Source organism: Cydia pomonella, unplaced genomic scaffold (assembly GCF_033807575.1).
Source record: "Cydia pomonella isolate Wapato2018A unplaced genomic scaffold, ilCydPomo1 PGA_scaffold_53, whole genome shotgun sequence".
NCBI classification, from domain to species: Eukaryota; Metazoa; Arthropoda; class Insecta; order Lepidoptera; family Tortricidae; genus Cydia; species Cydia pomonella.
In genome coordinates, this window is record NW_026907886.1 from 1 (window position 1) to 25,868 (window position 25,868).

General features: G+C 37.9%; 1 protein-coding gene across 1 annotated transcript; it reads right to left on the reverse strand.

Moving 5' to 3' along the window:
* Window positions 1-13,256: 13,256 nt before the first annotated feature.
* LOC133534090 (uncharacterized) lies at window positions 13,257-25,654 on the reverse strand. The gene is made up of 2 exons (XM_061873179.1): window positions 23,405-25,654; window positions 13,257-13,414 (listed from the first exon to the last, which is right to left on the reverse strand). Exon 1 carries the CDS (start codon window positions 24,278-24,280, stop codon window positions 23,435-23,437), a length of 846 nt encoding a protein of 281 aa, XP_061729163.1. The 5' UTR covers window positions 24,281-25,654; the 3' UTR covers window positions 13,257-13,414; window positions 23,405-23,434.
* Between the last annotated feature and the right edge of the window lie 214 nt (window positions 25,655-25,868).

Here is a 25,868-nt window from a genome sequence, read left to right on the forward strand (position 1 = left end):
TTTCCTCACAAGCGTGATAATAGTATTTTATGCATCAGTTGTATAAGAAGGGTCAAAAAAGGCGAGTGGCGTGAGTTACAATGTGAGCCGGAGCCGAAGGCGTAGGCGAACATTGTAAAGGAATACGCCACGAGAATTTTTTGACCTACTTATACAACGTTGCATACAATATTTTTCCTACGAGTCAACAAAAATAAATCTTAATTTAGGTAAACAAATTACAGCAAAAGTATATAGCCAAGACGCGCGAGCATACCTTGTTACGCGCCCGGCCCGCCCCGGGCCGCGGCCGGCCGGTCGGCGACACCTCCTCATAACTCATGAGGCCCTGGTACTTGCTACTTGCTAAATTAATTTTTTGGACAGTTTTTTCTCAATTTTGGCCACCGTAGCCTACGGAGACTAACAAGCAACGCTAAGCGGTCTTCGTAGTCTATGGGTGTTGCTATATTACGGGTGTCACATGCGTGTTTCTGACTTATGAAGTAATTATTTTTACTATGCAACCAAATGAATATTTTGTAAGTTGGCATCAATGCACTTAGTTTAAAACCGTATTCGTTTTGGTTTTGTTAGGTTGGTAGCCATTAATCGCAGTAACGTTATAGCGATTAAAAGCACAAGAGCTTTTATGAGGAATAGACAATATAGACTTTTCTTGAAACCTTTTATGTATATTCTTATATTCGTGTTAATGAATGCATAAATGACAGATAACAGTAGAGGAGTAGGAAAAAAACATTATGTGTGCCACGAGCGGTTAAAGAATTACGAACTCGTGTTGATTAAGCCCTCGCCTTCGGCTTCGGGCTTCAATTCCCACTCGTTCTTAAATTCTTGTTTACCGCCCATAGTCTGCATAAAAATTTGATTTGATTTGATGGTCGGTGTCAAAGCTTGACAGAGAGATCGCAAAGGAGGCGGCGCAAAGAATCGAGTCCTGGAGGGCTACTAACGACCCAGCGCAGGTGGTACAGGTCGATCTATTTTAGAAACAAACGAAAACCAATACCAAGCTATATGTGTATCCGAATCTTGGCTATCAAAGGAAAAAGAACATCTCATAAATATCAGCAACTACATCCTAGCGGCATCAATGTCTCGAGTCAACTACGCGGGAGGAGGCTGCTGCATACTGCTGCGCGACGAAATGGAATACGTCGAGCGAAAGGACATTATGGACTACTCTATCGAATACGTAATTGAAATTGCTGCTGTTGAATTAACAAAATTAAATGTAATACTTATAGTAATATACTGGAATAGTCGATTACCTGACATATTTTAGGGGTACTAAAACGAGTTATCCTTAATTCCAGCGATTTGAATAATTTTACCTCTGAATAATCGTTTTCTTCAAACCAATATGCAATAGTTTTGCTATCTTCATCCTTGTTAAAATGTGCATTTTGTGCATACTTTTACGCCATGCCGCTACTTTTGACTATCCTAATATTGACTATACTAATGTTTAACCAAAACAATGTTGGCAAATTTTCATTTTACAAAAAACGTTTCACCAAAGTATTATTTGGCAAATATGTTATTCCGCAAATGTATCATTTTACAAAAAGTCACTTGACAAATAATCATTTAGTAAATAATACATTATTACAATATGTCAAAATACAAAGTATCAATTTTATATTTTTCATGTCACCTAGTAATATGTTTAGCAAATTTATACATTCACCAAGTGTCATGTAACACATTGTTATTTGATAAAAACGTCAGTGTTGAAGGTACTATTCTGTATGGTTGCAATTTTCATTTGGGCCAGATTATTTTGAGGTAAGTTACTTAGTTGCAAGACAAGCAAGCAATCGTTGCTTACATTTTTCGCGTTGTTAAAAAAAAAATAACCTCGAAGCCTAAGGCGGGAGCAAAGCTCCCGCCTTAGGCTTCTAACCTAACCTATCCGAGTCGGATTGCCCCGACAGGTCTGGCTCGCTCGCTTACAACATTTCAAGTGGAGCAAGTTAAATATCTTTACTTTTTAATTATTCCATGCAATAGTTATCAACTAATTTTCTTTTTTTTTCAGGATAGTCAAAAGTAGCGGCATGGCGTAAAAGTATGCACAAAATGCACATTTTAACAAGGATGAAGATAGCAAAACTATTGCATATTGGTTTGAAGAAAACGATTATTCAGAGGTAAAATTATTCAAATCGCTGTCAGTTCATTTAAAATTACAATAATGATGATTGAAGTGTGTAAAATGTATAATTAAAATATATGATTTGTTTCAAAATTAAATGTTTCAATTCGACCCATAATATAAATGATTAGTACAGAAACACATGTCAAATAATACATTATAGGAAACATTTTTTGACCAATGATAGATTTATTTGTTAACTTTGTTGTTAAATAATCATTTGTCAAAAAGATCTGTTATGAAATGAAATTTTATTAGTTAATTATTTGGTAATAAGAATAATTTGTCAAAAATATTGTTGTAAAAAAATGATCTGCTAAAATATAATTTTGCCAGTAGTTGGTTGCCAAGTGTCAATTTGCTAAACATCTTTTGGCCAAACGACAGGACACCAGGAGATATGGTCATACTTACGAAGTCCGAACCGAATGCAGCTATTAAGGAGCCGGTCAAATTTATTCAAGGAATCTTGAGTGAGATTAGTGTAACAAACATCAGCATAATCAAGGACAGACAGAACAAGAGTTTGGACGAGGAGAGTTTTTGTGCTGACCGGGAGAAATTTTTTAAAACGATAGAGTGCTCTCAACGTGTTAATTACTGTACGACTGACGTCGGACACCTGAGGTTCCCACGTGAGCCCATTGTCGATTATTAGCCCCAGGTTCTTCACTTGCGATGAAAGCGGAATAACTTCTGTTTCAAAGAGAACAGGTGCCAATTCAGCAGTATTTACCAAAGCAAGTAAGCGGGTGCTGCCAAGTAATATGGCCTGGCATTTGGCAGGGTTAACTGTGATTCCAAAGCAATGTGACCAAGTGGAAATACGGTTAAGGTCTATGTTTATTTCAGCAATTGCCTGGCCCAGATCCTTTGCACTCGCTTGGGTATAAAGCTGCAAGTCATCAGCATACAGATGGTAAGAGCATTTAATTTTAGAAGTAATAAGATTAATAAAAATTGAGAAAAGAAGAGGTGAGAGAATTCCGCCCTGTGGAACACCAGAAGTAAGAGTGCACCAGTCAGAAGACGTACGATGAGAACGAACCGACTGACGGCGGTCCTGAAGATACGAAGAAAACCAACCAGCCGCAGATGATGATATATTCAGGTGCCTGAGAGTGGCCAGTAACAGATCATGGTTAACAGCGTTAAAAGCATTCGAGAAATCGATAAGGACCAACACTGTTAACAATGAAAAGTCCATACCGAGCCTCACGTCATCAACCACTTTCAGCAAAGCGGTGGAAGTACTATGGCCACAACGAAATCCAGACTGAAAAGAAGAAAGTAATTGATTGGAATAAATGTAAGTGGACAGTTGTTTATGGACAATAGCTTCTAAAATTTTTGAAAGAAAAGGGAGAATAGAAATGGGTCTAAAATCTTTAAGGGCACTGGGGTTGGAAACTTTTGGCAGAGGAATGACATAGGCGTGGCGCCATAACGAAGGAAAAACCCCAGAGGACATAGAAAAGTTAATAACATGCTTTATAACAGGGAGAATACATTCTAAAATGGAAGTAATCATAGTTCTACTTAACTCGTCATAGCCAACAGCATTCGATTTCACTGAAATTATTGTTTTTCTAACCTCTTCATCTGTGGCTGGGGTAAGAGAGAAAGTGTTTGTAGTAAAACAAGGCAGGGTACTAATTTCAGCAATACTAAGAACTATAGTAATAGGATCTAAGGAAGAAGGTTTTGCAAAGTGGGAATTTAGATCATTTACCGAAAAATTAGAAGGAGTTAACTTCACAGGAGATTTAACTACACCAATCGATTTGAGAAATTTCCATGTCTCAGCTGATGATGACATGGCAATGTTGTGTTGTGGTGAATGAATTTACGTTTAGCTGCTCTTACCATCTGGTTGCATTTGTTTCTGGCAGCCTTAAAAAGGCACCAATTTTCCTCGCAACGGTCACGCTTAAATTTGCGAAAAGCCCTAATTCGCCGTGTCATCGCAATACGCACCTCTCGCGTGATCCACGGCGCCGGAGGCCTCTTCAACCGAACTGTGCGTATAGGCGCATGAATGTCAAAAAGCTTAAGAACAGATGAGTTAAGGACTGACACCGCTTCATCAACCGACGGAGCTGGCAACGTCGACGACCAATCTGCCGCGCGTGCGTCTCTCTGTAAGGTTTGAATATCAAGTCTGGCAAAACTGCGAAGTTGTATCGTCATACGCTGCAACTTTGGAGGACGAAGGCGATAACTGAGAAAGACGAGATCGTGACGTGAAAAACTTGGAGCAGGAAGTTGGCCAACTTTGTTTACAAGACCCACACAAGAGACAATAATAAGGTCCAACCAGGAGTCCAACGTGTCGAAGTTATGGTGAGTTGGCATAACGGGAAGCGCAGAGACTCAATGATGGAATTAAGTTTGCGCGTCCTAATATTGTTATTTAAAAGGTCAGTATTAAAATCGCCCATGATTATCTTGTGTTCATATTCAACGCTAAGAGAGGCAAGAACAGTTTCGAGATCCATGAAATAGTCAATGCTAGGAGGACAGTACACTACACCGAGTGCGGCCTTAGTCCCTCCAATATTTATTTCAATAATTAAATATTCCATGGACCCCGTAAACTGAGATGGAGAAGTAGAGAGTACTTTGTAAGGAATATTGCTGCGAAGGTATATGGCAACACCGCCGCCACCTTTACCAACGCGGTCGTTCCGCACCAGCACAAAGCCACCCGGCCAGACTGAAAGACGTGGAATCGAGGGTAGGTTTGAGCCAGGTTTTGGAATCGAAAATAGCGTGGACATTGCAAGAAGAAAACGAGTCAAGGTCATTGTAATGTCTAGGGATACTTTGCGCGTTAATGTGACATGTGTTAAAATGTTTTGTAGCAGTAATGAAAGTACGCCCTAGGCAGCTACCAAGAGGGTCAGGCTCGGAAATTGAACTATTAAAGGAGTGAAAAGAAGAAGACAAGTCGCAAGCTGAATGAAACGATTCATCGTCAGACATAATAATTCACAAGGTATAAATTAAATGAAAAATGTATATAATATATAAGAATAAGTATATATAAAAACGAGCGTTAAACTATATATCGACTAAGTACTTTCGGTTTACCCCACCAGTCAACCAATTACACCAAGAGGTTAGGTAAACAATGAAAAGTGTATGAGTAAAAAGAAAGTAAATAATTAAAGTTAGCAAGCTGCAGTTACAAAACAAATTTAAGTTAGAAAGATAATATGTGTGCAATAACGAAACGCACCGCTAGGTGACATTACGTCAGTGACAGATTGTCATTAATGTCAGAACCGAAAATAATTACATTTATAAATATCAAAACATAGGACGGTAGACTAGAAATATTTGTAAAAAAAAAAAGTGAGCATACCGCGATAAAAGAAAGACAAGTTTTTGAATAATTAAAGGAAATTACGTAATGCCGCTTGCTACTAAATAACTATAACTAACACAACGAGAAGCAACAAAAAAAAGGAATAAAACCGACACAATTCCTATTAGCAGTCACGCTTGGCCCCTTTCTCTAATGTAGCGGCCGAAGTAGCTGCACCGGGCAGCTCCGCAGGTGCGGAGGCTTCAGGTCCCGCAGGTGCAAGCTCTTCGACAGCGGGAGCTGCACGCTGAAGGTTGCTGGGGTGCTTTTCAATCTACGCTTGAAGCTCCTCAGCCGAAGACAGCCGCCCGCTCCGCTGGCCAGTTTTATATGAATGGTGCCATCCCTGGTCCACACACTGCGCATGCCGAAGTGCTTGCGAGCATCCATAAATACAGTTTGTCGCTGCTTTGTGGGAAAGTCAGATATGACAACTGGAGATCCTTTAAGGGCTGTTTTCTTCATCCATACTGCATTGCGAGTCTGGAGACTATTGAAGCGGACCAGGACGGCTCGGGGTCTACCTTTAGTCCCAGATCCTAGCCTGTGACAAATCGAGATGGAAGAACGGGTCACCTCAGGCAGATGAAGATCATTTTGGCAGATAGCAGTGACTGTTGCTGCAACATCTTCACCTCCAACCTCTGGAACCCCACTAAGCAGCAAGTTCTTACGGCGGTGTCGCATCTCAATGGCATCAACAGTCCGGTGAATGCTGAGAATTTGTTGCCGGAGGAGCTCGAGCATGGCAGACATTTGCTCCTTAAAGCTGCTTACCTCTTTGTTAAGACTGCTTATCGTGGGATGAGTTTGAGGAGATGCAGTTTTTAATTTGTCGTCCAGCTCACGGAACCGCTTATTGAATGACGCCTCAACGGTCCTCTGTGTCTCTAGGATGGTGTTTAATGTGTCCATGATTTTAGTGCTCCAAGTGACAGTGTCAGTGTCAAATTCGAAAAGTCAGGGTGCAAAGGTCGAATGGCAGGTTAGTACAATTTTATCACAAAGTGGTCATCCACAAAAGCTCTCCACACAATATGTTATTAATTAAGTTACTATTTATTGAATTATTGCCAAAACTTTTTATAATATATATACAAACTATTTTTTTTTTAATAAATAAAATGTGACACAAATCAGGTGTTGCTTATTTGACACCTACCCACAGAAAAAAAAAAGTACCGTTTAACTGAGACTTTTCTATTCAGCCTTAATAAGCATGTAGCCATTCGGTTGCGTCCGATTTGACTGCAATGCACATGAGTTAGAAAACATAAGATAAGTCATATCGATAGGAGATGCTCACCCCAAGTCTGCTACCAGACTTGAAATTTACAAAATTCTTGTAGCTGCAGCAAAATCTCGTGGCACGAAAACCAGACCCAAGGATTAAGGTGTGAAAGAACGAATTAGAGAAATTTTCAATTACATTGGGCCTGATAAGATTTTAAGCGATACTGATATAAGTAATGCAATAATAAAAGATGATTAGAAACGCGACTCCAACTCTCCAAATGAGTACCAGAAGCGCCGTGACCTTAAACGTTTACAAGAGTCACTTGAAGGTCATCCTCCATCAAAAATCACAAAGTAATGTCAAAAATTGTAACTAATGATACGGGTGAAAAACTTACTAAGAGTTCTGCTCGCGATTTTGAATTTGTGGTCAAAAAAATATTGAAAAGCCCTTCTCACGCCAATCAAATTATAAATTGATCCCACATACCACACCTAAAGGAATCACGACAGTCAATAAGTAAGCGGAACAGAAACTTCACTTTTCATACTATTTGTGACAACCCTATTTCCATAGAAATGGAACAAAAACATAGAAACGCTATAAATCCTAAATCCTACATGATAAAATTGTGAAAATTTGAGACAAGGTAGGCACACTTCTCATACGTCCTTTAAAGCTAAAATAAAATGCGACCGTTTATAAACCATGAAAAAAAATATATATATATATGTAAAGAAACAATAAAATGTATTATCTTCGAAATTATTCATTTTACAGTCCTGTATTTTTTTTAGCTGCTAAATATTGTCCCCTTAAGACACAGGAAGAATAATGGGGCTTTATTGACATTACTTAGAGAATATAAAAATATAAACATGTTTTGATGACGTCATTGATCTAATTTTTAACATTTTTTTTATTCTTAAATAAACATGACAGACGACTTGGAGTTTCCGTATTGGCTTTCTTATAGAATGCAGCAACGATTAAAGCCATAAAACCATGGTGAACAAAATTGAGGAAAAATCCCACACTGTGCTTTATAATGAATCTTAGGTCAAAAATTTAAAAAAAACGCCCATCTTGGATTGCTGCATTTTTGCTCTGTTATCCCATATTTTTTCCAGTGTTTGTTGGAACGACTAGCACATCATTTATCCGCACAATAAGGTGTATTTCTTTTGTTAAAGATATAATTTGAATACTTCTTACTATGACTGTGACAACGGGCCGCCATTTGCGAACTAAATAGCTCCGCGGCAGAATGTTGACGTCCCGCCCGCTTCGGCACAATGTGTGTGGGGTCATTTTGCAGAGCTAGTTCGTCATCTATGTTTATTATCAATCGCTGATGGCAAGCAAGTGTGCAGATTGTTCGAAAAACATAACAAAAAAGAAGCCGGGCGCCCAGTGCAGTAAATGTAATTTGTGGCTACATGGATCATGTGCCTTGCTAAAAAAGGAACGGCTCAATGTACTGACGTCAACAGAGTCAATAGAGTGGCATTGCCAAGCATGCACAATTGCATTGTCGGGAAGAGCAAAAAAATGCGTAGTAGCGGACCCGGACGACGATGACTCCGACACAGAGATACCGAGCCAAGATGGCGTCCTGCTATGCGAAATCCGGCAGGAAGTTAGACAAATAAGAATAACGGTCCGCGAAATTATAAGGGAGGAGCTTCAGAAATCATTGAAATTCTACTCGGACAAAGTAGATGACTTTGAAGAAAAGATGCAGAGTTACGAGGCAAGGGGTAACAATTTAACCCTTGCCTTGATTTCTGAAGCTGGAGGAGCTTCAGAAATCAAGGCAAGGGTTAATTTCGCGGACCGTTATTCTTATTTGTCTAACTTCCTGCCGGATTTCGCATAGCAGGACGCCATCTTGGCTCGGTATCTCTGTATCGGTGTTCCATCAATATAGAAAACCAATTAAAGAACGCAACAAAGCTATGCAGCGGTTTCTCGCCAACCGGGGAGGCTACAGGGGCAACAACCGCCCAGGGGTAATGGGGACCGAAGACGCCACCAAGGGCACACCAGTGCCCAGCGCAGTGCCAAGTAAAAACGACGCTTTGGAGGGTAGGGGGGTGAGGTTCCTGCAGGCCAATCTACACCACGCCATAGCGGCCACAGCGGTCGTGGAAAGACTTTTTGACGAAAACATTGCCCTCATACAAGAACCATGGATCAACACTAAGTCCATGGCATCAGGACTGAACAGAGCAGGAAAGGTACAGATTTACGAAAAAGGTGCCAAACCGAGAGCCTGCATCGTATTTAACAAAAATATTAACTTCTTGCCTGTTACAGAACTATGCAGTGAAGATCAAGTAGCTGCCTACGTCGATCTCAAAGGGAGAGGAGCACTCAAGGTAATAGTCTGCTCCGCCTACCTGCCCGGAGAGAAGCAAGATCCCACGGAAGAACTGACTAAAGTGCTGGAGTACGCTCAAGAACTGGGTAGGAATATTATCCCACCCAGGTGCGCTTGTAGATTTGAGGTCAGACAAAGCTAAGTACACTCCATTGAGATTAGTATCGTAAAAGACAAAGGAGGACACGCAAGAGTTGGGATCTAAGCGTGGGGTACTAGTGTAGTGAGTGTTAGATGTTAATATGGTTTCCGCTAGTGATTTCCCAATTTCAGAAAAGTAGTGGTTCACTGTATTAACCGAGTCAAGTGGCGAACAAGGCTCGGAACCGGTTTTTAAAATAGCGGTTAATACCGGTTTATTTCGGTTTTACTCCGAACTTTTCAAAGAACGCGAACGTTTAGAGAACATTATTTCAACCTAAATAAACCGGTTTATTCGACGCGCGACGAGACGGCCGGCCGGCCGGCGGTGTGCCGCGTAGGTAAAGACACGTAGCAACGTGTTTTGTTTTGTGTTTAGAAAGACGCGTGCGCCGTGCAGTTGTATTATGATCTGATGATGAGTCATGACTTTTTAAATTCTTTAAAAAAAAAGTAGTATCGTTAGCAGACGTTTCTCCGAATTATTAGAAAAATAGTATTACTTACTAAGAGGAGAGTTTTCTTCTTCATTAAAAAACGGCTGACTATATACCTGGTCCATAGAGTCTGTGACAAGTTTTAATAATCTCACTAATTGCTTGAGTCATTATGTGAATTTCCATTTTTATTGTAGATAATTAAGGGCTTTAAATCGTCCACAATTTTATTGTTTATTTTTTGTTACGAAAATTATAAAATAAAATAGCCTTTTTTTACTGAGTTAGGGTACATTTATTTTTGTTTTATATATTATTGTTTTATATTAGATTATATTTCGCAACTCGTCGATACAAATTGCGGACGACTTCATCGCTTCTCTGAACTCACACCTGGACTCTATAAAATCATTCAGCAATATAATAATAACAGGGATACCAATACAAATATTATTCATAGACAAAATGAACAGAGTTCCGTATGCACAAATCAACTCAACTACCTGAATATGTTGGCAATGCATGGATTACTCCCAGGGCACCTGCTTCCTACAAGGAACACGACTTGTCTAGACCATGTTATGTTAAAGATCGATAAAAGTCAAATAAAAGCAAGCATCTTAGTATGAGATACGAGCATCACGGATCATTCTATGATTGTATTAAAACTTCGTAATGTTATTACAAATTGGCAAAATCAAAAAACCAAAACAAATGTCAACCTCGATAAAGCTATTAGCAGCCTTTTAAAACAAAATTTGACAGAATTAAACAAAATTGATGATCCTAATTGTCTAGCCAACCTGTTAATTAACAAAATCAGTAAGTGCCTAACTGAAAATACAATTACTGTTTTAGTCCCTAGAAATTGTCGAGTAATCAAGCAAATAACCCCGGGTGTACTTCGCTGTATTAGAAATAGAAAATCGAATGCAGAAAAAGCTTCGTTCTGAACCTGAAAATATTACCCTTAAAATAACTTATAAAGGTATCGAAACTTCTGCAACGGCCTAACCAAAAATTTAAAACATAAATATGAAAAGAAAAACTTAATTAAGGCAAGCAGAAACACGAAAGCCCTTTGGAAAGCTGTCAACGATATCACAAATAGAAAGTCAAATGAGAGTACCAACCTGGAGCTCCTAGATATTTGTGATTCGCCACTTGACTCGGTTAATATTAATACAGTGAACCACTACTTTTCTGAAATTGGGAAATCACTAGCGGAAACCATATTAACATCTAACACTCACTACACTAGTACCCCACGCTTAGATCCCAACTCTTGCGTGTCCTCCTTTGTCTTTTACGATACTAATCTCAATGGAGTGTACTTAGCTTTGTCTGACCTCAAATCTACAAGCGCACCTGGGTGGGATAATATTCCTACCCAGTTCTTGAAGCTAGCTAGTGAAATTTTGGTGTCTAGTTTAAACCATTTGGCTAATTTATGCTTTAAGCATGGTGTCTTTCCGGATTCTTTGAAAATCGCTTTAGCTACTCCTGTTTATAAGGGTGGGAACAGAAATGAAGTCTCTGACTATAGACCAATATCAGTCCTTCCAGTAGTATCAAAATTTTTGGAAAAACTCATTAATGCTAGACTATTGAACTACATGAATAAATTTAAAATTTTGTCGCCTGCTCAGTATGGTTTCAGGCAAGGTCGATCTACTGATGATGCTATATCAGCCCTGACATCCCTAATGTAGACAAAGTAGATAAAAACAAAAAAAGTAATTAGTGTATTCCTAGACCTCAGGAAAGCTTTCGATACCGTTTCTGTTCCCACACTGATAAACACTCTCGAGGGTATAGGCATAAGAGGACTTCCTTTGTCTTTATTGAGCTGTTACCTGCAAGCGCGCAAACAAAGGGTGAAAATTGGTTCATATGTTAGCGACGAGTGTGAAGTTACATATGGTGTCCCTCAGGGAAGCGTTCTGGGCCCGACGCTGTTTCTTATGTATGTAAATCAGCTTTGCAACTTGACCATTGAAAGGGGATCTATCTTTGCATATGCAGACGATACAGCTGTCGTATTTTGGGGAGACAATTGGGAAGAAGTTAAAAAGACAGCCGAACATGGTCTCACGAAGATTGCATGCTGATTGATGACCAATCTACTCACCCTTAATACTAGTAAAACAAATTATATCTATTTTACCAAATACCAAAGAACCCAACTGGTGCCAGGATACACACTTAAGATACATACATGTTTTTTTTATTTTATTTATTTAGGCAACAAATAGTGTTATACAAAAAATAATGTAAAAATAAGTAATGTGTTAAAAGACCTTGAGTGCCCTACCTTAATAATAATATGTTTTAATCTAAAGTAGCTAGTCTAGGAGTAGTAAGCGGAAAACAAAGTTATCAGTTAGTAACAATAAAGTTATCAGTAACTTGAGTGAATCTGTATTCCATGTATATGTATGCACGGGCAGGTTCGTTGATACTCGTACATACATCCACACGGGGTACACAAGAATATTATATACATAAGTTAATACCTACAATGTTACAATGTTATAAGTACTAATATGCAGAGGTTATTACAAAGGTGTAAGTATAACTACTTTTATTAATGTTACCTACTTAAATAAACAGTTTGTTAATGTTTATAATTTCGATCTTAAGTGAGTAATAATTTGTTTCTTAAAACTTTCACAGGTTTTATACGAAAAAAGATCAATGTGGGATACATTTATATTGTAATAATTGAGACAACGGTTGAAGTAAGAATTTGAGCAATATTTTGTACGAGCGAAAGGGATAGCAAATAATTTCTTGTGGCGTGCAGTGCGTTGAGGTATCTTAAATAATAACCTACCAAGAAGTGAGGGGGAGTCAATAAAGCTGTTAATGATTTCGTAAAGAAACATTATATCAAACTGTGCTCGGCGATCTTCAAGTGTCAGCAATCCATAGCGAGAAAGACTATTTTTATATGAGTTTCGACTCTGTCCCATACGGAAGTCGAATAGATTTGAGAAATTTCCTTTGTACACGTTCTATTCTATTGATATGACACCTAAAGAAAGGGTTCCAAATGATACAAGAGAAATCTAAGATTGATCTGACTAAACTGTAGTATAATATCATGTATGTAATTTCGTGTTGGAAAGGCTTACAAACCCTTAATATAAAACCAAGTTGTTTGTAAGCCCTTTGAACAATGATATCTGTGATTATTAAAAGTAAGTTTATTATCTATTATAACCCCGAGGTCACGGACCTTGTCAACCCTGTTTATATGGTGATTATTTAATTTATAATTATGTGTTATTGGATTTTTGTTACGTGTAAATGTGATAATATTGCACTTATCAGGATTAAGAAATAGTTGATTAATCTCACAATATTCAGATAGAGAATTAATATCGGCTTGAAGCTCGCAACAATCATTGACTGTGTCAATAATCTTAAAAATTTTAGCATCATCGGCATATAACAGGTGATGACTGCGGCTAACTACATCACCAATATCATTTATATAAAGTGTGAATAGCAATGGACCAAGGTGCGACTGATATGTATGTAAGTACTTAGCAATGAAACAAGTGCGTACGATGGAAGCTCGTTTATTACTGGCGCGCAGGCCAGGATACGGACGCGCGGACAGAGGCGCGCGGACGTCACATGCATACATGTCATCTCCTCCCGTTTTAATTAAGGGAACCTGAGATGAAGAAATAAGCACTATTATAATATAACAAACTTATTTTAAACCTTATAATTAATTGCCTTAGATCTAGGTCGTAATTGATGACGACGTTGGGGATCGGGTGACGAGTTATCGGTCGAAGGGATAACCTGATCTTCGTTACTAGTTTCTAGTGAATCATTAAGTACTAACCGTCGCTCAGTCCCCATGTTCTCCCCCTCTGCTTCGGCATCCTCCCACCTCTCCTCAAGAACGGGTTCATTCCCTAAGTCCGAGCTAATAGTAGCTGGATTAATCACTACATCATTGTTTAGATCCGTTGATTGGTCTTGTGAGACTGCAGGCGAGGTGATAGAATCCGGAATCGCATCTGACAAGGTACCAGAGGATGTTACTAGGATCTGTTTCCAAGTCGAAACTTAGAAAAATGATCTATTGTAACATTTAAATGAAAATTATAGTCTTGAAACATTTTCTAAAATTACTTTTAGCGGGTCACTAATATTAAATTGAATTCATCATTTTCGTTCACTATTTGAAAAGCTATTACAATTCCTAATCTATCAATAATTGAATAACTTTTAGTGTATTATTATATTTAAATTTGTGCAGCATTGCAATTCATAACTTCTATAGCCGGATCTACTTATCAACTCAAGTTTTATTACTGAGATAAGACCTATTTTTGGATGTGACATTGCAAGGTCGGTGCACAATCGCTAATTGGTTCCAAAAGTTTAAGACTATGGAACCAATTTAAATTATCAGCACTTATCGAAGACGTGCACATCTTGAGCTAATTAGTCGCTTGATTTACGAAATTTATAAGGTCAATTTTAGTTTATATGATATGCAGAATTTACAGGCAATTATCTTTGATATTAATCGGTGCGCACCTAACATTTGTATTCACTTAATAACGTATTTTAATAACTCATGAACTATCAGGATTTAAAAGGTTAAAGCTCAAATATGTAAGAATGCAATTTCAAATGCTAAGGGATAGTCTATAGAATGAATTAATCGAAATCCGTATCTATGATGAATTTAAACTGAAGCTTTGGTGGTCAAATTATCAGCAGACATGTTTATGTAGATTATGAAAAATGTCAAGATTTTACGACTTTCGTGAACTCAACCAGTTATCTTCTTTGAGAATTGAGTTATTGATCGTAAAATTTTATCAGACTTTAAAGTTAAAACAAAGATTTTTTCAAGACTATGAAGACCTCAAGCAGTCATTTGTTGAGTATCTGGCACCTAGTTTACACGTAAGTAAAAATCTATATCTTAGGATACCTAATTAGAAATTTTATATTATATTTCAACTTTTCATTTAGTATTCTTACAATCTGCGGAAGTTGAATGGTAGAGAAAGTAAATGGGAATTTGTGCTTATTTTCCTTTGATGTTTGTAGAAGTGTTCGAATAAGAGTTTGAAGAAATGGACGTGCCACCACCTATCCCACCGAAACCTACGGCTTCTAAAATCAATGCAATTTTAGGAAGGGCGCCATCTGGAACAGAAAAAAAATCTGAACCACAGTCAAAGCAGTAAGTGCACGGAAAGAAATTTCGAGGAATTTTTTACAATTCGACTATAGTAATTTTTATTAAATAGAATCGTAACGGTGGAATATATGTTATATGTAATAATTTTTACACTCTATTATAGGAAATTTTATTAAGCAAATTATACTAGTGGTTTTAGTAAAGTTTCCAATAGAACAATTGTTAAATTTCCTCGGCAATTTAGAATTTTTTCGAGCATTTGAATAAAATATTAAATGCAACTGAAGGAGAAGAAGGCTAGAATTTAATACAGACAAATATAATTGTGAAAATATTTGCTCTGCGCTGGATTCGAACCTGGTCCTAACTTTTAACAAGCGAGAACTTGGGCCGAAGGCTATTGCTAGCTCTTAATAGTAAACATTAGCAGACATAATATAACTAATTAATTAGTAACTCGTATCCGAGCGCTTCTTACGACAAACACAAACACTAATTTATAAATACTCAAATCCAACAATTGGAAAATTTTAAAGTTACATTGGAAAGAAAGTTTGGAAAATCCAAAAGAGCACGCTTCATAGCAGTCACTCAATTTTTACAAAAAAAAAATTAAATATTGCATATTTATTAGTGTACTATGAAAAGAATACAAGAAATTACTTTTAAATCTTTTGCGCTATTGCCCACCCAGAAAAAAAGGTACTGCGCATGTCTTGTAAACGAACCTTTATATTTACATAGATATAGGTATACAACCGATAAGTGGATTTTAGTTTATTGTTAATTATAATTAAACTACATTGAATTAGGCCGTGATTTTCGAAAGAACTTAGTTTTAGATTATACTGAAGCTTATGAAAAAGACAATGGATTGGATTAGTTGAGTTTTTCAGGCGTTATCGTGACCACGCCGGTTTCCATACATACTGACACACGGACGTCCACGAAATAATTTTTTTAAACATTGTTTTTATATATTTAAAAAGCAAAATGTGTTTTAAAAATGTCATAAGTGTTGAGACTAGTGTTTTTCCTTGACATTTATGTGTAAATATTATTCTACAAGTGCGATAGAAAATAAATAGAGATCATTTTAGTTCAAAAAATCCCTTGATTTTTTTTAAGCGAGAGTAGAGCACTACCTCATGCGCTTCGCTTATGAGGCGTGCAATACAGAGGCAGCACTTACAGAATTTAATACACTAATCTCTCGATTAATTTACAGTGAATTGTTTAATTTCTTACATAAATAGTAAATTTTCGTCTAAAATATTTGAAAATTATTAGAAATGAATTTATCGTCCAGCATTAAAATTGTTGTATTGTTTTACCCATAATTTTTTTTCCGTGTAGAATTTTTAGCTTGTTTATTTTGCCCAAATTTTGGATATTATGTTTGCTTGGATACAATGATTCATTAAATATTATCGTGAGCTCATTGCTCATAAAGAACCTCATAGATATTTAGCCATAAAAAAATTTTCACGTTTTTTTAATTTGGTCACCATGTGTATGAATGTGTCAACTTTTGCCCGCAGAATTCGATCTAAAGATTTAAAAAAATCAAAATTGATCAATTTTTTATAATTCCAGGTCTAACATGAACCGGCCGGGAACTTCTCTTCCGCCAAAGCCGGAAAGGTACCAGACAAATATGTTCGGCTCGTCGCAGCCCCCCTGCCTTCTTCCAGCAAACTCAGAAGAAACACACATGTATTTATATTTTAAGAAGTCCCAACCATCTCAAAATCTTCCCAGGAAATAAAAAATGTTACATGGTGATATATTTTTAAAATAAATGTATTTTGGGTATTTTGTCAATAGTAACAAGATATCCCCGTCTCTATCAATTGGGTCACATTAATTAATTGATAACCTTGTTTAATAGCAGAGATAAACAACCATTGTTTATTCAATAAGTGAATGATAATATAACCATTCTAAGCTCTTTTAGTGATAATTAGCAGAGTAATTAATTCGAAACTGATTGAAAGGCACAATCACTAAAAATTATGCAATATTTATTACTTTACGATTGATAAACAATTAGAAGCTGACAAATTTCAGTTTCGATAAGAAATAAGATACTTAATACTAATATTATACTCAACACTAAGTTCATTATCATCTGACAATAATTCATATGCATTTGTCTACCAGATAAATACACAATTTTTTTTATAGAAAAACGATTTTTTTAAGACAACAATTTTAGCCATCTTCAATTCAAATTTCCGATTATTACTCAAATTGAATTCAAGTAAAATATTTTAAAGTAATAAAATTCTTTCAAAATTATAAATTTCGACTTCGAAACTTTTCCTGGTTACTGCTGAATTGAAGGTGTGACCATTATAGCTTTTGTTATTGTTCGTATATCGCAATATTTGGTCAACGTGGCGTCTACAATTTATGTTTTGGTCTATTACGTAAACGAGGTACATTCTACAACCGATTTTGCTAATTATTTTACCTCTTGTCCAATATGGTTTACGATTTTCAAAACATTTAACCCAAACGTCTTCGTTGACGTTAAATGAACGCGCTTGTTTACCGGGCTGGGCCGGCTGCGAGGAATGCATCGCATCAGCAGTTTTGCCTTGCGGCGGTACTATGAGGTCTAATCTCGAACGCAACGGCCAAACATTAGCTTTGCTGGAGTTTCTTTCGTTGTTACGTTACGATATTCGAACAAATAACTCTGTAATTTACAATTTAGCTGACTTATACATTGTGATTCTTGTTCTATAATTGATTTAATCATTTTTTTACAATTTCGTACTGCACATTCGGCGATACCGTTGCTAATTGGGTGATATATAGGTGAAGTTACATAATTAACACCCATCATTTTACAAAACTGATTAAATTCTTGGGATGCAATTTTAGTATCATTATCTGACACAATCGTATCAGGCAGGCCAAACCTCGTAAACAATAATGATAACTCTTTAATTAAATGTTTCGTAGTAGTACCGCAAGTCATGCCTATACATTCAACCCATTTGCTAAAAGCGTCTACCACAATAAAATACGTTCTTTGAGCTACAAGCATGTAGTCAATGTGAATGCGGTGCCATGGCCCCGGTGGCTGGCTCCAGCTGGCGGGGGGCGCGCGAGCGGGCGCGGCGCGCAGCGCGCTGCACACGGTGCACGCGCCGATCAGCTGTTCGATGTCGTGGTCGATAGCGGGCCACCACATACGTGATCGAGCATTGCTTTTAGTTTTAACTATGCCTAAATGTGATTTATGTAGCTCTTGCAATAATTTGTATCTTAACATTTTTGGAATTATAACACGATGTCCTCTCATTATACAGCCTTTTTCTAATTCTAAATCATTCCTGCAACGGAAATAAGGTTCAATTTTAGAACAGCGTATTTTGCGCGGCCAGCCTTGCTGAATATATTTTGTTACCGTAGCTAACGTTTTATCCGCCGCCTTAGCATTCTGAATGTCTTTATAGGTTAAGGGTGCTAAATTATATAGTTGCAACGCGTTAACGTTCAGTACACTGCACTGGTTTACAAGTGTGTTCCCCGCCGCGTTATCTACCGATGACGGGCATGCACGCGAAAAATAATCAGCAACTGTATTTTCCTTACCTGCAGTGTATTAAATAACGTAGTTATACGCGGATAAAAATATAGCGTATCTTACTAACCGGGAAGCCGTCATTACCGATATACCGTTCTTTTACCCGAATATCGCTAATAAAGGTTTGTGATCGGTTTTTAGGATAAACGGTTCCGCGCGGCCATACAAATATTGGTGGAATTTTTTAATTCCGAACACCAACGCGGTCGCTTCTTTATGCAGCTGACTATAGTTTCGCTCACTGTCCGTCAGCGAGCGGGAACCATAGGCAAGCGGCCGCTCAACGCCATCGACGCCTATTTGGGACAAGACCGCACCAAGACCCGCTGGGCCAGCATCTACGCTGAGAAGGAGACGCGCGCTGGGGTCAAAGTGCGCCAGGACGCGCTCGGACGCCAGCTCCCCCTTCATCCGTTCGAAAGCGGCTTCGTGTCGCGGCGTCCACTCCCACCTCGCGCCCGCGCGCAATAATTCGTGGAGTGGACATAATATGCTTGATGCATTTTCTACAAAATTGCGATAGTAATTTACAAGCCCTAGAAAACTTTTAAGTTCCTTTACAGTACATATGGGGCTACTTTATAGCACTAGTGCGAGAAGTAGCATATTACGTTACTGTGTCGAACATTTAAAGTATATACGTTTACAGAACATATGTACTGTAAAACGTTGTACGATACATGTGCGAATAGGTAATTCGCAACTCGTGTCGATTTAAAACACTCCCTTCGGTCGTGTTTTAATTTATCGCCACTCGTTTCGAATTTCCTATTTTTCGCACTTGTATCGTAATGTACTATTTTAATACAGTTGCTCAAAAAGTGGTACTTTTTGTGGCTGCGTAGCGTGCGAGAAGCTCAATTTCTCGAACTAGTGCTTTTTACTTTTTAGTTCCAAACTATACTTTCGAAACGCAGTAATTTTATATTAGATTTTTTACTTGGAAATTATGAAATTAAAAACGCTTACGAATACTAGGAGTATTTATTTAAAGTATTCATTAATATATAAATGACGAAAAAATATTAAGAATTTGCATTTTATAGCCTACTCTGTCTTAGGTATCTATGTATGAAATATTTACTTTCCTAAAAATCGTTCTTTGATTTGGCTGAATGATACAAGCATAGGTATGCCTAGAAAAAAAAGTTTAAAAGCAAATCAGCCCGCCCTTTTGAAATAACTTCTAACATTATTTAAACACATTAACGCATATAAATATATAATTTGGTACGAGAAGTTATAAAAAAATATTGAAAATGAGTGATTCAGACATTGATATGACACCACCAGACATTCGTGCTAGAGCAGCAATTGCCAATGACTGTGTTATTCCAGAAAAATCTAAAAACCAATATAATGCCGTCTATGTAAAATTTATCGAGTGGAAAACCTTACATAACGCAAAGTCTTTTTCAGAGACTGTTTTGATGGCCTATTTTCAAGAGCTGTCTGAAACCTATCGGCCATCAACATTATGGTCAAAATATTCTATGTTGAAAGCTGTTATAAAGTTAAAACATGACATATATATAAAAACTTACACCAGATTGACTGCTTTCTTAAAAAGGCAAAGTGCAGGATTTCAGAGTAAAATATCGAAGGTACTAACAGCTGAACAAATTGAGACGTTTATTAATGAAGCTCCAGATCAGCAACATCTAGCTACAAAAGTATAAACTTAAATATAAATCTAATAAAATATGTACACAATTTAAGTAAATTAACTCTAAAAATAAAGTAGGAAGTTAAAAAAAATAGAATGAAATAAACAATTGTCTTACAATATATAATAAATATGTAACTTTGTTCATAGGTTGCTCTTATATTTGGAGTCTGTGGCGCATGCAGACGCGAAGAGCTCACAAATGTATCAGTAAAAGATATAGAAACACATGGGGACATACTTCTTGTCAAAATACCAAATACAAAAAATTAAATTCCCAGGTCCTTCACTATTGACGGCCCATTTGTAGAAATAGTCAAGAAATATCAGAGTCTGCGGTCTTCTAAGGGCAAAAGTGACCGTTTCTTTCAGAATTTTCAAAGAGGAAGGTGCACTGCCCAGGTAATAGGCTTAAACAAGTTTGGGAATATGCCGAGAGATATCGCTCAGTACTTAAATTTGCCTGATGCAAATCTTTACACTGGACATGCATTTAGGAGAACCTCTGCTACATTACTTCCCGACTCAGGAGCTGACATAACAACTTTGAAGAGGCATGGAGGTTGGCGGTCAAGTAATGTAGCAGAAGGATACATAGGAAACTCCGTTGATAACAAATTAAAAATTGGAAAACAAATTGCAAAATCAATTAATGTAAAGCCACAAGAGCCTACAGAATTTTCTTCATCCACATTCCAATCTGGTCTTAATGTACCTGTTAATACTGAACCTCAAGCAGGACCGTCACATGCTAACAACACTTTGGTTACACCCAGCCCTGTTAACCAACCAGGACCGTCACGTGCCAACAACACTTGGATTACACATAGCCCCTCTAACTTTGACCCACAGGAATTATCACAACAGCAGGAACCTGAAAATACACCATACCTGACTAGTCAGACACTTAATTTACATGGAAGAACTCACAACATAACTATGAACTGCACTAATTGTACCATTAACTATAATTATTACTGAAAATAAAATATTTCTGATATCAACCTTGTTTTAATACAAATATATATTTTTTTAATTCTCATTTAATCACAAAAGCAAGTAATTCTTCTTAGACCTCATTTGATATAGTTCATAATGTTAAACATAATCATCATTTCTTCTAAACATGGTCATCAACGTGGCACTTGAGCAGCAGTTGTATGTACATAGTAATTGACTGGTTGACTTCCTAGGAGCCGCTTTGAGTGAATATTATCCTTCCGCCAATTTGTTAGGGACCTGCAAAATGTTAATAATTTAGTAACATTTATAGATTTCACCAGCTTCTTGTTCAAAAAATAACCTTAAACATAACTAATAATGTGATTTAATGTTTCTTTTACCTCTAATTATCCTTGAAAGTCTTCAAATATTCAAACAATTCATGATATTTTAGTTGTAAACGTGTCCTTGGTCACATGTCGCAGATCACAAATTTGGCACTAAAACTCTTGTTGCATGATCTGTTTCTGTTTGTTGATACTGTAATGTCTTGTACTTCTGTTTTGATAATGTTAAAGGTTCTAATTAATGTCGTTTCAGTATTATAATTAATTATCTGCATTCAATTTAGTTTCTCAACTCGAGGCCGATGGCGCTGATTCCAATAGTATGTTGTCACTGTCAGTGTCATTTGTAAAGTATGGGTTCGTTCAAAAATAACTTCGAAGCAAGCATATTTTATCGCAATGATATATTAATTTATTATTTTTTCGCAACTATATTAAAAAACGTCGTTTACAACTAGTGTGAAACAGAATGTCTTTTTACCACTAGTACCGAGGTATCTTGCCACGAGCTGAAAGCGAGCGACATTCTTTTCACACTAGTTGTAAAATGTACTATTACAGTACATATGGGGCTACTTTATAGCACTAGTGCGAGAAGTAGCATATTACGTTACTGTGTCGAACATTTAAAGGGCCATATGTACTGTAAAACGTTGTACGATACATGTGCGAATAGGTAATTCGCAACTCGTGTCGATTTAAAACACTCCCTTCGGTCGTGTTTTAATTTATCGCCACTCGTTTCGAATTTCCTATTTTTCGCACTTGTATCGTAATGTACTATTATATTAGTCGGCCGCGGTGCGTTTACTATAGCGTCTACCTTTTTAGGACACTTGTGCATTCCATTTTTGTCGATAATATGGCCCAAATAATTAACGCTCTTTTGGAAAAATGCACATTTATTTTTTTGTAGTCGCATGCCGGCGTCTTGAAACCTTTCGAAAACTAACTTTAGCCGGCCTAAATGTTCAGATTTTGTAGCCCCCGTAACACAAACATCGTCTAGAAAAACGGCTACACCCTCGATTCGATACCCGCTAGCAAGTTCTCGATAGCTCGCTGGAATACCGCCGGCGCGTTCGCGAGACCAAAAACGAGGCGCGTGTACATAAATAAACCTTTAGTGGTATTTATTGTGGTAAGCTTTTGGACTTCGTCCGAAAGAACAAACTGGTTATAGGCCTGACTGCAGTCTAACTTCGAATAATATTCACCCCCACTTAATTTAGCAAAAATATCCTCTATCCGAGGTAACGGATATTTGTCTATATAAATATCATTATTAACAGTGAGAGAATAATCCCCGCATATTCGTACGCTGCCGTTTTGTTTTAAAACCGGGACAATTGGCGTTGCGTAATCGGAGTAGTTAACGGGAACTAGAATGCCTTCCCGCGTAAGTCTCGATAATTCATTTTCTATCTGAGATTTTAACGCAAACGGCAATGGTCTCGGCTTATAAAATTTAGGTTTAACGCCTTCCTTTAATTGAAGCTTCACCTTGAACTTATTAAAACACCCTAATTCGTCACGAAATAATGGTTCAAAATTTGATAATAATGTTTTTACTTCGGGATCAAAACATTCGTTTACAGCGATAGTTATTATTACCTACTGCAAAATATATATCAAATTTGACCATAAATTCACGACCCAATAGCGGATTTGCACCGTTTTCCACAATATAAAACGATAATTGCCTCGTCACGTTACGATAGGTAACATCGGCCGCAAATCTACCCGCGGGAGTGATTTTATGACCGTTATAGGAACACATTCTCACATTGACCTTTTCTAATGGAATTCGGATGAAATGTTTTTCATATAGTTCATAACTAATTACATTTGAACCTGACCCCGAATCTAGTTCCATGCTTAATTTTACGCCATTATTAAGAACGACAGGAATTAATATGGGATCGTAATTGACGCACCTCAAATTGAACAGCTGGCATTCCTCACACTCACTGCTGCCGTCTCCAGACTCCTGGGCATCCGCCGACTGTCCGATAGGTAGCGATATTATTCACACGACTGGACGTGCACACTTTCTTAAGATGGCCTTTTTCGTTACACTTTTGACACCGGTACTGTCTATACCTACACCTATCCGCCGCGTGATTACGAAGACCACAAACATTACAACGGGGAGATGAGTCCGCGCTGTCTGCCGCGCGGCTACCGTGCCTAACGCGGCTCCCGTGACCTCTGTGACCTCCGCGGCCGCTGCTGCCGCTTTTCGTCGTGCTCGTCCGGAACACTGGTTCCTCCTTGAGCACCGCAGGGGTGGCCTTGGCCTGACGAGCACAAGCCGCCTGCTGAGCTAGCTCCAACGCCTTAGCGAACGTTAATTTCTCCACGTCCTGCTCACAGAGTCGGTCTCGTTCTGGACCCGCATTGAATCCCAGAACAAAACGATCGCGAAGCATCATTTCCAGAGCGGTTCCGAACTGACAGTGAACTGCCAGTCCACGAAGTCGAGCCGCCCAGTCTTCGATCTTTTCGCCGTCTGCCTTGACCGCGTTGTAGAATTTCGCCTTATCCGTGAAGGTAGACCTCTTTGGTACAAAGTGTCCATTGAGTAATCCGAGCAGATGCTCGTACTTCCCTGTTTCCACATCCTTTGGGTGCGCGAGGTTTACAAGTAGCCGATATGCGTCATCCGAAAGATGCGTTAATAAAACCGCATTTTTCTTCCCCTCGTCCGTAATCGCATTTAATCCTAAAAACTGCTTCAAACGACTAACAAATATTTGCCAGTCCTGCGTATTAGGATCAAAGCTAGAAATACTGCCTAAATAACCGGACATTTTATAACACTTATAATATCTACGCGCGGGTATGCACCAGCCTCGTTAGCCACTGATATGTATGTAAGTACTTAGCAATGAAACAAGTGCGTACGATGGAAGCTCGTTTATTACTGGCGCGCAGGCCAGGATACAGCGGACGCGCGGACAGAGGCGCGCGGACGTCACATGCATACATGTCAGCGACCCTTCAGGGACACCTGAAGGAATGTAAAGAAAATCTGACATGAAACCTTTGATCGAAACGGCTTGTGAGCGGTTTTTGATCTATGACTTAATCCATCGGAACAAGTCGCCATGTATTCCGGCACTCCAGAGCTTCTCCAATAAGGTTCTGTGACTAATTTTATCAAAAGCCTTGGAGAAGTCCGTATACACGACATCGACTTGGCATTTGTTATTTAGTGCGGTTAGTAAATAATCAGTAAAGGAGACTAAATTGGACTCAACACAACGACCTTTGAAAAATCCGTGTTGATTTGGAGACAAAAAGTTGCGAACGGCAAAAGATAGATCATTAACTACAATTTTTTCTAATATTTTGCCAAATATACATAGCTTTGAGATTGGTCGGTATTGGGATACATCATCTTTTTTATTATTTTTGGGTATAGGGGTTATCAGAGCTTGTTTCCAGCGGTCAGGAAAAATACCCGATGTTAATGATTTTGTAAAAATATAAGTCACTGGTATTGTCAGTTCCTTTGCGCATTTATTAATAATAAATAAAACCGGCCAAGAGCATGTCGGGCCACGCTCAGTGTAGGGTTCCGTAGTTACTCTTCCGTCACAATAAGCTAAACTGGCGCTTAAAGTATAGTAAATTGTTAACCAAGGGATGAAACGGTACCTTTCACCCGAGTTAAACAAATAGGCATAATCAGTACCTAATTAAAGTAAGTCTTTTTACTATGAATGGAAAACTTTTTGCGATAACTCAAAAACAGCTAAACTGATCATGTCCGCTATAGTTTTCATTTAATGTCTTTCCTAAGCTCTACTTCCACGATTTTTTTCATATTTTTTGGACCTATGGTTCAAAAGTTAGAGGGGGGGGACACTTTATCACTTATCAAAAAATGTTTCGTGAAAACCCCTATTAGTTTTGAAAGACCTTTCCAACGATACCCCACACTCTAGGGTTGAAGCGAAAAAAAAATTTCACCCCCACTTTACGTGTAGGGGAGGTACCCTAAAAAAAATTAAATTTTTAGATTTTATTGTACGACTTTGTCGGCTTTATTGATTTATATATCCATGGCAAATTTCAGCTTTCTAGCACTAGCGACCACGGAGCAAAGCCTCGGACAGACAGACAGACAAACAGACGGACATGGCGAAACTATAAGGGTTCCTAGTTGACTACGGAACCCTAAAAAGAGGATGTATTCCATCCGCCCCCGCCCCTTTATTTACATCAATTGATTTAAGCTGCTGAAACACAATATCAGAATTGATTTTTATTGAATTAATATTTAAGGGTGCGTTAGGATTATCATTAGTAAGTATGGTATCGGAATTACTAGTGTTTACAAAAACGGAGTTAAAGTATTTATTAAATAGGTTACAAATTTCTAAACTATCGGTA